This window comes from Melozone crissalis, unplaced genomic scaffold (genome assembly GCF_028551555.1).
Source record: "Melozone crissalis strain CALT ecotype California unplaced genomic scaffold, PUWL_Pcris_2 ptg000026l_1, whole genome shotgun sequence".
Lineage (NCBI taxonomy): Eukaryota > Metazoa > Chordata > Aves > Passeriformes > Passerellidae > Melozone > Melozone crissalis.
In genome coordinates this window covers 9,322,086-9,334,296 of record NW_026535804.1, presented here as the reverse complement: position 1 = coordinate 9,334,296, position 12,211 = coordinate 9,322,086, and the positions used below count along the sequence as shown (strand labels likewise).

The window sequence follows — 12,211 nt, the reverse complement described above, 5'->3', positions numbered from 1 at the left end:
TAATTTGATAGAATTTGCTGTCTTTCTCAGCAGTCACAATTTGGCTTTGCTAGAGTTAAACCCCATTAGTAAGTACTTCTCTGCTGGAGCAAAGTTAGAGACAACCTTTGAAAAAGGGGCCCCTTTGCAGCTGCCTCTGAGATTAACAGTACTGGGCAGTTGTTTCTTTTAAAAAACAATAGTTTACCTTGGGCACCAAAAACCTTTACTTGCCATGCTAAATATAAGGGATAGACTTTATTTTCACAAGTTTATTTAAAATACCCAGTGCAGCTCTGAAGCCTGAGGTGGAAAAAAAGGCCTTCTATTTTCTTTCCCTCAGGAAAAGAGTTATGCAGAGAATGTGTGAGCAGATAATAGACTAATTCAAACCTTCAGACCAGATGTCTTCAGAATCATAATCTATCATTGAAATTAAAGCACAAACAAACATTTGGGACTGACGTAGCTCTTTCAAATAGGAGAATGCCTTGGTCAGGGTTGCTCATTTTGGAACAGACTGAGAGAAAGCAGAATCAAAATGAAGAAGTTTCTTGTGTTGGTCTCCTTTTTGGTCCTGCTGACCACTGTTACAGGTAGGAGTTTATATCAACAAACCTGCATATGTGTAGAGCTGCAGAGCATATATGTAGTATTAGTTTGTCAACCTTCTATTTTAGTATTAATTTTTCAGATATTTTAATATATTTAATTTTTAACACTCAACCATTTTTGTATTGCAGGCTTTCCATGATTTGATTTTTAACAATCATGATTTTGTATTTGATATTTAACTCTCTGCATTACCATACTGTTACCACAAAATTTTAGTTTTACTTGCTTACTATTTTAATATTATTTTACCAAGGTCCTGCAAGTGGAATGTTCAATGCAATCTCTTCTTTGCAATGTATCTAACTCATTACTTTGAAAAAAATCCTATAAAGCAACACAGAAAAGAACAAAGAGTTGGAAGAGCAACTAATGCCAGTGGTTTGATGGTGCTGTTGTATTTGCTCATTTTATAGTACCATGAATATGTGGGCTTTGCTTCATACTAGTGGGACAAGAGAAAACACAAGTATAAAAATGGTTTAAAATTCCACTCCTATCTCTTGGAATGAAATATCCCCTGGGAAGGGGCTGTAATGAAAGAACACTTTGTTTATAGGAAAAAATCAGGTTTGGGGACATTTCATTTCACAACTGATAGATAAAATACTATATTTTTGATAATTTCAGAATTAATTTCTGCTGTTCTGTCTTTAGACACTTCACCAATTTTGTCTGAAAAAGATGCCAAACAGCTGCTGAGGACTCGTCGTGAGGAGAGACCAAGAAAAGCTGGTTTCCCTGATGAACCAATGAGGGTGATTTATGTTATTTACTCTTAAATTGCATTAACTGAAAAAACCCAACACCAAATCCCCCAAACCATTTGAGCTTAGTATTAAATTTCTATTGCTTCCAGGCATTATGTTATGAATATCACCCTTTAGACCAGCTGAGTTCTTCCATGAAATATTAAAAAAACCCTTTAAATTCTTTCAATTACAGTTAAAAACATTCTGCAAGTGCTGAGTATGGCTCAGGAAATGTTCACTTGCAGAATGAGGAGATCATTTATCATGGTTCAAAAATACCAATCAAATTTTTGAGAAGAAAATGGCTTTTAATTTATAGAGATGACGATTTCATCAGCTTGTGCCTGAAGTAAGTAACAGGAAAGGTCTTCTGCTTACAGGACATTCTGCATTGCAGGCAGAGAGGAGATGGAGGTGCCAGTGGTCAGTGTGGAGGCTGAGGTAGTTCTCAACCAGCTTTAAAACTAATTTTCTTTCATTGACTTATTTATGGATGCTACAGATAGGATGGTTTTTTATGATATTGTAAGAGTTTTTCATTGCTGGCTTAATGCAACTGTTTTGGGCTTGCATGCAATATCTACATTTATTTCTTTGTAAATCCTATTACAACCAAAGAAAAAGAATTAAAGAGCCTTCTGTTTTCCTTGCTTTGACAAGACCTAACACATAATCCTGCACTCATCAAGGGTACTTAAGGTATTTTAAAACTACTGCCTGTTTCTTTCCAAAGTAAATAAACTGAGCTAAAATCACATGGTTCTGAAGAGGCAAAGCCACAGAAGCCAGGAGCACGCAGGGGATTGTGCACGTGAGGAGCACAGGGGGCTCGGTTTAGCGAGGTGCTGGACACTCCTGGACTCCACAGGACATGAAGAGCACCATGAAGACATGAAATTCCTTGCAGGATTGCAAAAACAGCTTCTGGTTTTTCCTCTTTCCAGTGGGTAATGTGCACCAGACAGAAAGAATCCACCTGCCCAACACTGGGTGAACACACAACAAACCAAAGCTGTCCCAGATATTGCTCCGTGCTTGTTGACAACCCTGTACACTGAAAATTGCACAACACAGCCAAAAACCAGAAGGCTGCACTGCTGCCCACAACACTCAGGACTGGGTTGGTTTCTGAGTTGTTAAATAAGCCTTGTAGTTTTTGCAAATGAGCAGGAATACAGCTCCCATCTGCTGTATAACCACAATTAAGGTTATGTGGTAAATATAACAAATATTGAATACAGAATAAATGCAGCGGCAGAACGGTTGGATTGAGATAATTCTTGTATGACAAGAAGCTACATGCATGTATGCAACATTTAATCTATGGTTTAGTTTTAGCTGGTCCTGTGAGGGGCAGGGAGTTGAACATGGTGATCCTTATGAATTGTATGACTCTCTGTGGGGAGAGGAGGGATTCAGGGCTAAAGAAATGTTTTTCATGACCATTAAAGAAATTGATTTCTGACTCTACTTCTCTGTCCTTGACACTTTCTGTCCTACCACTTTTTGAGAAATTTCAACCTTCTTTTATTTATTTTCTTTTGTTTTTCATCTAGAAAGCAAAGCTGACCCTCTGTAAGAAAATCCAAACATGAGTATTTGTTTTGCTCCATAAATGTCAAGGTTTTTAGTAGAAAAGGAAGAATCTTCCGATAAAAAAGCAACCCTCATTGCCCTGTGGAACGTGGAGATTTTCCATGAGAATGAAGGTGCATGGCTGCTGCATCCCTGGGCACAGCTTGTGCACATGGACTCAAGGAGAGAAACTGATTTTGTATGGATGCTTTGTAGCAGAATGAAATGAGTGCTGGGATGAACCCACCTCTGTTCATCTGTTTTAAGCAAAAGCTGTTTGTACTGGGCCAGATCATGCTGAGCTGGGGAATGTAATTTGCAATTCTTTGTGACACTCTTTGACTTCCACAGTGCTGCTTGAGTCAGAAACCTGTTCAGTTACAGACAGAAAGGTCAGCCCCTTTGGATTATTAGAGGAAAATGTAATTTATGTTATCAGCATGCTTTAAACTTAATTTGACTGAGATCCTGCTTTGACAATGTGGCATCCTCTCAGCCCCACAGTTGTGTTCCCTGCCAGTTCCTGAGGCATCTCTCCCCAGAGATCTGAGCCAAGGCTCTGGGGCTGAGAGCAGAGGGAGCCCAGGGAAAGGCAGGATCCTGATGCTGGAACACTTGGCCAGTGCAGAGGGTTTGGGCTGCAGCTTCCATCCCAGCAGTGCCCACTCTGCAAAGCAATGGGGGATTATTTTGAGTGAATGTAGCTGGTGTTCACAAAGCTTATGAGCCCACTAGGACTGGGACTTTTTAAAAGTAAATTTTGTCCCTGATGGAGGTCAAGGTTTTGGTACACAGCCTGTTTTATTTCAATAAATTCATTGCTGAGACCAAAGCCTCTCTCTATAAATTGGTGTAGGAAATTCACATTATTTTATTTATCACCAGTCAGCACCGGTGATAAATAAAAGAAATATAAATGTTTTAACTTATTTTGATATTATGAGCACAAAAGGTATTGAAAATTCGAACAACTTATGCTTAAAATAAAACCAGAATGATTTTGTTGAAGGAATTACAAATGGGGTTTAATAAAGCCATTGCAATTTTATAAGATATAGATTTGGCAGAATTAAGAGCTTAAATTTGGCTGCTGCAAGTATTTTTAGATTTATAAATGTTTAGAGTAATGGAAATAAACTGGCTGCAGCAGTAGAATAGGTTGTGGCTTGGGAAATGTGGAGGTAGTGTGTCTTACTAGAACCCTTCAGTCCTGCCACATGGTCCTGCAAGGGGTTAATGTTCTTTAAGCAGCAGGAACCAGTTTTCAAAAGGGGCTATAACAAATCTGTTTGTGAGAATCCTTTGTACCCTCAGGCCCAACAAAGGCTTCTGTGTTGATATGCAAATAAGAAATGTGTATACAGAATTCCTAATTTATGAATATTGTTGTATAATTCTTGCTCAACACCTTTGCTGGTCTGGAGAGGAAATAATTCAGTAAATATTGCTAGGCTGGGGCAAGCTGACCAGCAACATATTTCACTATATTTGATTATTTTAATGGATAAATTACTGGCTCTTCCATCAGCTGTGAAATTATCCTGGGTCCCTGGCCTGACATTAGAATTGAGTGATGACACAATTAAAGTTCTTTTGCTTTGCTTTAAACAGGAGTACATGCTTCACCTCCAGCGCTTGGAGCAGAGATCAGAAGAGCAATTCCTTGAACATTGGCTGAATCCTCATTGCCTCCCACACTGCAACAGGGATCTGGTGCACCCAATCTAATGGGATTGCCCACCCTCCAACTGGTATATACACATATATATTTATATTTATATATACATCTTCTACAGTGCATCTTTTTTTCTCCATAGTGAAAGGCAGAGCCACACCCTAGGAGAGAGAGGAATAACCAAAGGCTGGGGAAGCACCTTGTGCTGGAAGGTGTTGGGCAGCTGAGCAGGGGCAGGGAACAGAAGAGTCCCAGGCACCAACTCTGTCACTCTGTTCTGTTAATAAAACTCTGGTTATGAATTTCTCTGCTATGTGGGTGTAAGGTGATTGCAGAACATTCTTATTAATGTGGCTTCAGATTGCTCCTGTTTCCCTGTATTCTTTTTCCAACTGTTCTGTTCAAGTCTTGTACTTGTTCACTAAGCTCTCAGAGGGACTGGGGCAGGATTAAACTCAGTTGTCATCCTGGAGATATTCAGGATGCAGTCTGACCTGCAAGGAGGTTTTTCAAACAGACATGAAATTTGTCAACTGAGATAAGTTTGAATAATAACCATAAAAGTGAAGCTATATCATTCCCAGTTAACTTCTTAATATAAAAGTTGCAGATTTAGCTTCATATTTCAAAAGTTTTCAGCAGTAGAATACAGAGATGGTATCTGTCACAGCTGATCTGTTTCAAAAGATGGAAAGTTCATCTGCTTAAAATTCTTTTATCTATTTGTACTTATTTGAATACCTTTAAAAACTGAGGTTGGGGTAGGTACCTTTAAAAATTGACATTGTGGTAGACTTCAGTGGGGCTCTATTAATCCACAATAAAACAAAGGTCTGAAACTCATTTAAAAACAAAAACATAGCATTCCCAAACTTCAGCCTTAGGGGGTAAGTTGGCAATTTTCAAAAAAATCTTCCAGCTGAGACACAGCTGAAAGCTGGCTCACTTAGCTGCTCCCAGGCCACTGTGAAGAATTAATGTTAGAAAAGTGTTTAAATTATTTGAAGCCCTTAAGATGTCATTGGTATGGCCAATGTCAGCATGGATTTTGATATTCTGGGTCCTTTTTTCTGCAGATCTCCACATGATTAAGGAGGACAAGTTTATTCCTGCATTGGCTACGTGCTCACTGTAGAGCAGAACCTCTCTGCAATCCTCATGGTACAGCAGAAATTCCAGCTCTGAGTGCCCTGATGAGCTTTAGACCACCATGCATTTTCTACCAGCAATGATTGCATGCATGAATAACTGAATTGAGGGTTTCCACAGTTTCTGAGGTTTGGGCAACTTATTAGTCCTAAAGTGTCCTTTCAAGGGCACAGGTTTAGACTGTCTGAAGCAAGAGGAATTTGGAGGGAGAGGTCAATAGAAAATTGCAGAATAGCAACATGAAGAGAAGGCCAGCTTTCTGGGCTTTGGAGGAATCCTTAATTACAGTTTTCTAGGTTAAATAACAATATTTCATGAAGACACATCATTTATGTAACACTATTTCCTACTGCTTGATGAGTATTTCATGTATTGTTTGATAATAAAAGCTTGACTCAATTTCATTTGCAGATGCTTTTGTTCTCTTAGTCTCCCATAGTATATTCTGACAAAACTCACTGGAAGTGAGGCTCAGTTTTGTGAAGTACTAAGGCAACATCAGAGGACTTTGTAGGAACAGCAGCTGGGAAGCCCAATGGTGCAGACTAATAATTGGGTAGTTTCTCTGCACAATTATCCTTTTCCCTTGTAATTCTGCCAGGAGGGGCAAATGAATCCAGCCAACCCTTTCCTGCCTGTGTGCCTTTACAAGTTATAAGTTATATATAAGTTATACAAGTCTTTTTCTTGGAAAAGAATATCTTGTACAGTCAGATGGGAAACATATGATACCTGCAAAACAACATAAAAAATTGCTTGATGGCTCTTAAATGACTGCTGTGATCTGTAATGGCAACAGAATTAGTTATGAATGGAGCAAAGTAACTTTCAGAGCTCCTCACTGCAGTCACACTTGAAGCCTGAGGACTGGGAGCAAAATAAAACACAATTTAATGAATATCTACAAGGTAATTAGTGCTGCAGAGCTCTTGACAGGCTGAACTAGATCAACAGTTTTTCTGGTATACTTTTCTTCCAGTAAAACAGCTCTCCTAGATTACTCCAAAGAAATAATTTAAATCTCAAAGCATCAAAGGCTTGCTTTCCCCTACTGCCAAGATAAATCATAGATTAAATCTGGCAGTGTGAAAAAGTATAATCAGGCTGCTATTGTGTGCTTCATTCATAAGTCTCTCAATACAGAGATCTAAATTTGCATAGCTCTTTGAGTTAAAGTCACTAGGTGAAATCCTGGCTCTGTTTTTATTTGCACAGTGAAAAATTCATTTAATGACAATTATGTCAACTGTCACCCTGTGAAAGTCATTTTTCAAGTACTTCTTTGAAATGAAAGAATTCCCACCTAGTTATACTCAGTCATTTTGAAGGTAACCAGGAAGGTTAAGCAGAAGGTTCTGCTCAGTCCTTTTCAGTAACACTGAGCTAATCCTAAGGCAAATGTGGAATATTGTTCATTGCTTTGCAGTTTGCTTTTCCACACGAGGGGCAAAGGATCTCATGTAGGGATCTCCAAGCAAAAGTGAAGTATTATTAAGTCTAATTAACAAGGAGAAAACTAGGAACAGAAAAGTGAAGTATTTAGTGATCACTGATCCCCATTCTCTCCCACTTCACAAGGGAAGGAATTGTGGTGCTGAGAGCCTTCAGCCCACATTGGTGTCAGGCTGATGGGCAGAGAATCCAACTCATATTTGCACTCATGTTCAAACCAAACCCATCTCTCCTATAAATATCTACACCTCTGTTCTGGGCTAGAACTGACCACTGAAGAACATCCTGGTCCCTCAAGGCAAGAAAAGCAGCAGACACCATATAGGAAAGTTTGAAACATAGGGAATAAAGGGAGAAAAAAAAAGTATGAAGGAAAGGAGAATGAACTAAAAATGCTGAAGTTAATAAAAGAAACCTAGACTAAAGCCTATGAGTGCCTCAGGAATCCTGTGATCATGAAGAACATAGCCAAGTTACTGCTTTGTAAGACATTCAGCTCTTCTGTCAGATTTAAGAAGCCAAGTCATTCCTTCATAGGAATTACTTTTGGAGGTAAACACAGAAACAGCCTCCAGCCTACGGGAGAGGCAGCCAGAGAAGGGGAGGCCAGCACAGCACAGCAGACTTCCATAAGTTTGCTCATCACTGGCAAACACTGAAAGCTGAAGAGAGAGTGAAGGCGTGTGGCTGCTTTAGACTGCTTTAGATTATTGCCATGGATGCAGCAACCCCTCAGCCTGCTTATTGTGTATTTCTGCATGTCCATAACATTTACCCAGTGTTTTACACAGAATCCAGTGAACTAACAAGAGAACAGCATCTTAGGATGAGGTATAAATAAATTAGCTCAAGCATGTATTGTGATTCAGCAGTGAAAAAAACTGATAGATAATTAGCATAAGAAGTAAACACTGCATAAATTTTTACTTAGTTATAGCTACAGAATTATGTAATTAAGCTTTTTTTCAGAGTCCTTCAGGGTTTTTTTATTCTCTTCCTCTACACAGATCTTTCCCTCAAAGCTCTGCTGTGCTTGAATTCCTCTCTATAGTTGAACTAGACCGAGTGTGTTCAAGGATTAGTTGCAGGTTTGTTTTTCTCCATGTCTAAAATCTTGGGGGAAAATGCTGGACTTTCCTACATGCCTGCAAACCAGAAGAACAAGCCTTCTGAAAGGTGAATGCTGAAGGTGGGAAAGCTGGAAAAATAGTTGTTTTCCAAAAGCTTTTAAAGAAGGGGATTAAAACAGACCTGGGAAAACCTTCCATCCATGATAAACATGATCACAAGCTCCAATCACTGAGCTGTTTTACAGTTTTACACTCAGTGCTTTTCCCGAGCTGAGCAGCTGCCCACTAGATGCCACTGTTTCTGCACTCAACCAGGACCCAGCCCACAGGACCGAAAGCACCACATCCCTCCTCCTGCTGCTTGTTTTTCACTCCTTTTCTTAAAACGTTCAGCTCAATGGATCAAAATCAAAAGTCACCTCTTTCCCATAAAATTAAGACCTTCAGCACAGGGCTGATTTTTCCCCTCTGGGTTGCAGACTGCTCTGAGTGTGGGTGTAGGTGTGGTTCTGCTTCATTGTGCCAGAAAGAAATGGTTGAAAGTTCCTACAAGCACATTGTAGTGGTTTGTGGCTTTTCACTGCCTGCCATCCACACACAGAAGATTTTTGCTAACAGAAGATTTTGTGGGTTTGCAGAAGCTGTTCCCTCTCAGAGTAGATAATTTCATCCGTGTTCACTTTCCCCAAATAAAGCTGCAGACTGATCAATTGGTAAAAGCATCACTCTTCAAGGCATGACATTATCTTCCTACATTTATTATCTTCAGCAGCATAGGGTGTACAAAGTGTACTGAAAAGGCAGACTGTGCCCAGGGCCAGAAATGTAGTGTCTCTCTATAAAGATCACATACATAATATCTGCTGTAATTTTAAATACACAAGAATTCATTGAAAAAAAGGCAAAGGCTGGGATTTTTGAAAGCATCAACTTCTTCAGCAAGGCAAAAAGATTTTATCGCAGACAGATAAATAGGACACGAATTAGTTACACTAATGCCACTGAGCACTTTGGCAGTTCAACTAATTGGCTCTTTCTACCAAACTTACTTTGCAGGAAAACATGCACCAGAAGTTCTTATTTACCAAGACAGGAATTTCCAGAAAGCTCCCTGAAAGCAAGTCAGTCACTTGCTTTATTTGAAATTCACTTTCACAGTGATGAAGGTAATGAAAAATGCAAAACTAAACTCACCAATTGGATGATTCAGTCTTTGTCTGCTTCTCAGGGAGGCTGAGCAGGTGAGCACATTCTCCCACTCACAAAGACAGGACAGCTGCTCTGGAACATCACTGAAACATGAATATGAAAAAGAGTTACAAAGAAAATGCCTATAAGCATCTGAAATGATGATATAATGTGTATGGAAATGTTTCCCTGCACTACTCCAGGGTTTTTTTTGTTTTTGTTTTCTGTTTCAATTGTCAGAGTATTGTTTTGAATGAAGACTTCTGTTGCTCCCAGTGAATGAATGCATAAATAATTTCTGAAGCAGTGGAGTGAAATTGGGTTGATTGAATGTGATCATGCAGTAGGAGCCTACTTTAGATTCTCAGTGAGAACTTATTTTTTAATGACTAAAGAGATCAGAGTGGATTTTAGAATGTTATCTGAGCCTTTTATGGTCTACAAAGAGTAGAAAATCTTGTGAGAACTATGTATCTTGAGATTTCTGATGTGTGATTAGAAATGCTGAGTGATCTGTCTCCTATCTGGCATTTTAATCCTTTTTCAGGTCTGGGGGTAGAGATGTGCACTAAAATGACAAACAGTAAAAAGCAGAAAATGTTCAATGAACTCTGAGTTAATAAAATCCTCCCTATTCTATCAAAGCAGCAGGGCCAGTGTCAGCTCAACATGAAACCAAAAGTTTGGAGCACTAATGTTATTCCAAATCTCAAGCTCATCTTCATAATTTTTTTTTTTTCAGTAAGAGATGATCAATTGAAGTGCATTTGTTTTTTCCACATTTGGGGAGATTTGGATCTAAAGATCCATCTGGGCATCTTTCTATATAACACAAGCATCACGCACATATATTTATTAAATTGAGTGAGCAAACCTTAAATACAGGAGATGTTCGACCAAAGTGAGGCAGAACATTTCTTCATTTTGTATTTTGCATTTGTCAGAATAAACATTTCAAGAAATTAATTCAGCAAAGTGCTTCAGGTGTTCAGAATGTACCTGGCTTAGAGATTTGCTAAGAACCTTTGGTGCGACTCTGAAATGTGCCTGTAGTGTCCATAAAACTGAGACCAGCCCTCAAAATGGACTGGAATATCTGATTCACAGCACTTCTCCTGTCCAGATATCAACAGAGCTCAATATTCCATCAGTGCAGGATATACTTCTGTCTACTTCCCATGCCCTGCATAGGATTAGTTCCAGCATCAGTAATAAACTCCTGTGCTTCTATTACCAAAATATGGTTTATAAACACACAAGTAATTAGCAGAGCACTTTTTCTTTTTTTTTTTTTTCCTCGCTGGCAAATACTTTGATAAATGTTCTGGGGGAAAAAATGCCAAAAACAGTGAAAAAGAAAGAGCAACACTGAGTGTCAGCCCCAGGAAAAGCCACAAAAAGTGGTTTGTGCTCAATTTATTGGTGCCATGGTCCACACAGGAGCAGCACTGGGCTCTCCCTGTAGGGAACACTGCAGCAAAACAGGGTCAGGCTGTTTCTGCAATCATAGAATAATGCTGGGACAGTAAATTTAAAGGTCCAGTGGAAGACTCTCTAATTTACTGGGAAATGACAATGCATCTGAGGCCAACCTATGTAAAATTTACTCCTTCATTTCTTGCTTCCCTGCTGCTGAACGTTACTCTGAGGCTGCAGATGGAGTCACCATCCATGGACCATCCCAACCTGCCAGAGCCCTACTCAGAGCAGGGTGTGTTGATTTTCACCTTGCTAAAAATGCAACTACAATGACTTAAAAGAGATAAAATACATATTTTCCAAATGTTATGTTCACAGAGCAAATTCTTGCTGGAAGCAGGGATGGATCCAGGCTGAGCTGCTGCTGGTCACCTCCTAGAGTCCCATGAAGGAACCAGAATTTCATTTTTCACTTAGAAAATGTGGTTCTACTCTGCTGGGTATGAAGAAAAGCTTGAAATACAAATTATGTACAGCAGATTCTGTGCCTTTAGGGAGGGAGCAGTTCCAAGGCATGTGACATCTTGTTCTTCCCAATTCTGACATTTGCTGGCCATTCTCAGGTGGGCCAGGTTCAAGTCTGAGCAGGAGCCTCATGGTAGAACCATAGCTGTGCCTTCATTCAGCCCTGCCCACTATGCAAATACATTTATTCATTTCCCTTATTATTCACTTGTGAAAACCATGATTTTAGGCTCATTTATATGCAAAAGCAAAACAAATAAATGAAGTGGATCTGTGTCTATATTTATTTTTACATCAATATATATATTTATGAATATTTTAATGTGCTCTAAATTCTAGAAATGTAGCTTAGGTTTCAACAGTGGATGGATCTGAACTTCATATCAGTATTCCAACTGCAGAACTTAAGGTTTTCAGGAACATTTTCTGCCCAGAGTGATTTATTTTGAAGTCCTCAATATCTGAGTGCATTTCAGTGATACACAAAGTTTTGCTAAGATCAAATCTATAGCACCAGAGGAGGGTTGGGGGTGAGTTGTTAGTATTTGGTATTTTGTGTAAGAGTCATAGCAGAAAAAAAAAAAATCCTGTTCTTCATTTACCATTTGATACTTTAGAGCTGCTCAGGGAAAGACAGAAAAATGTCTTTATTTCACATCACACAGCTGTTGCACTGCTCGAGAACAACAGCTTAAATATTAATATGACTTTGGGGCTAAAAGCTTTTCTTAAGAGACACTTTGATGCAATGAGTTTCAGCCAAGTGAACAATCACAAAAATAGAGTCAAAGACCAAAACCCCTCCAGCTGATAAG

General features: G+C 39.1%; 1 protein-coding gene across 1 annotated transcript; it reads left to right on the top strand.

Moving 5' to 3' along the window:
• The first annotated feature begins 505 nt into the window (after positions 1–505).
• On the top strand, positions 506–6,081 carry CUNH17orf67 (chromosome unknown C17orf67 homolog). Its single transcript, XM_054278966.1, has 4 exons — positions 506–575; positions 1,249–1,349; positions 4,530–4,669; positions 5,670–6,081. The coding sequence occupies exons 1-3, from the start codon at positions 521–523 to the stop codon at positions 4,644–4,646; spliced, it is 273 nt and encodes a 90-aa protein (XP_054134941.1). The 5' UTR covers positions 506–520; the 3' UTR covers positions 4,647–4,669; positions 5,670–6,081.
• Positions 6,082–12,211: the final 6,130 nt, after the last annotated feature.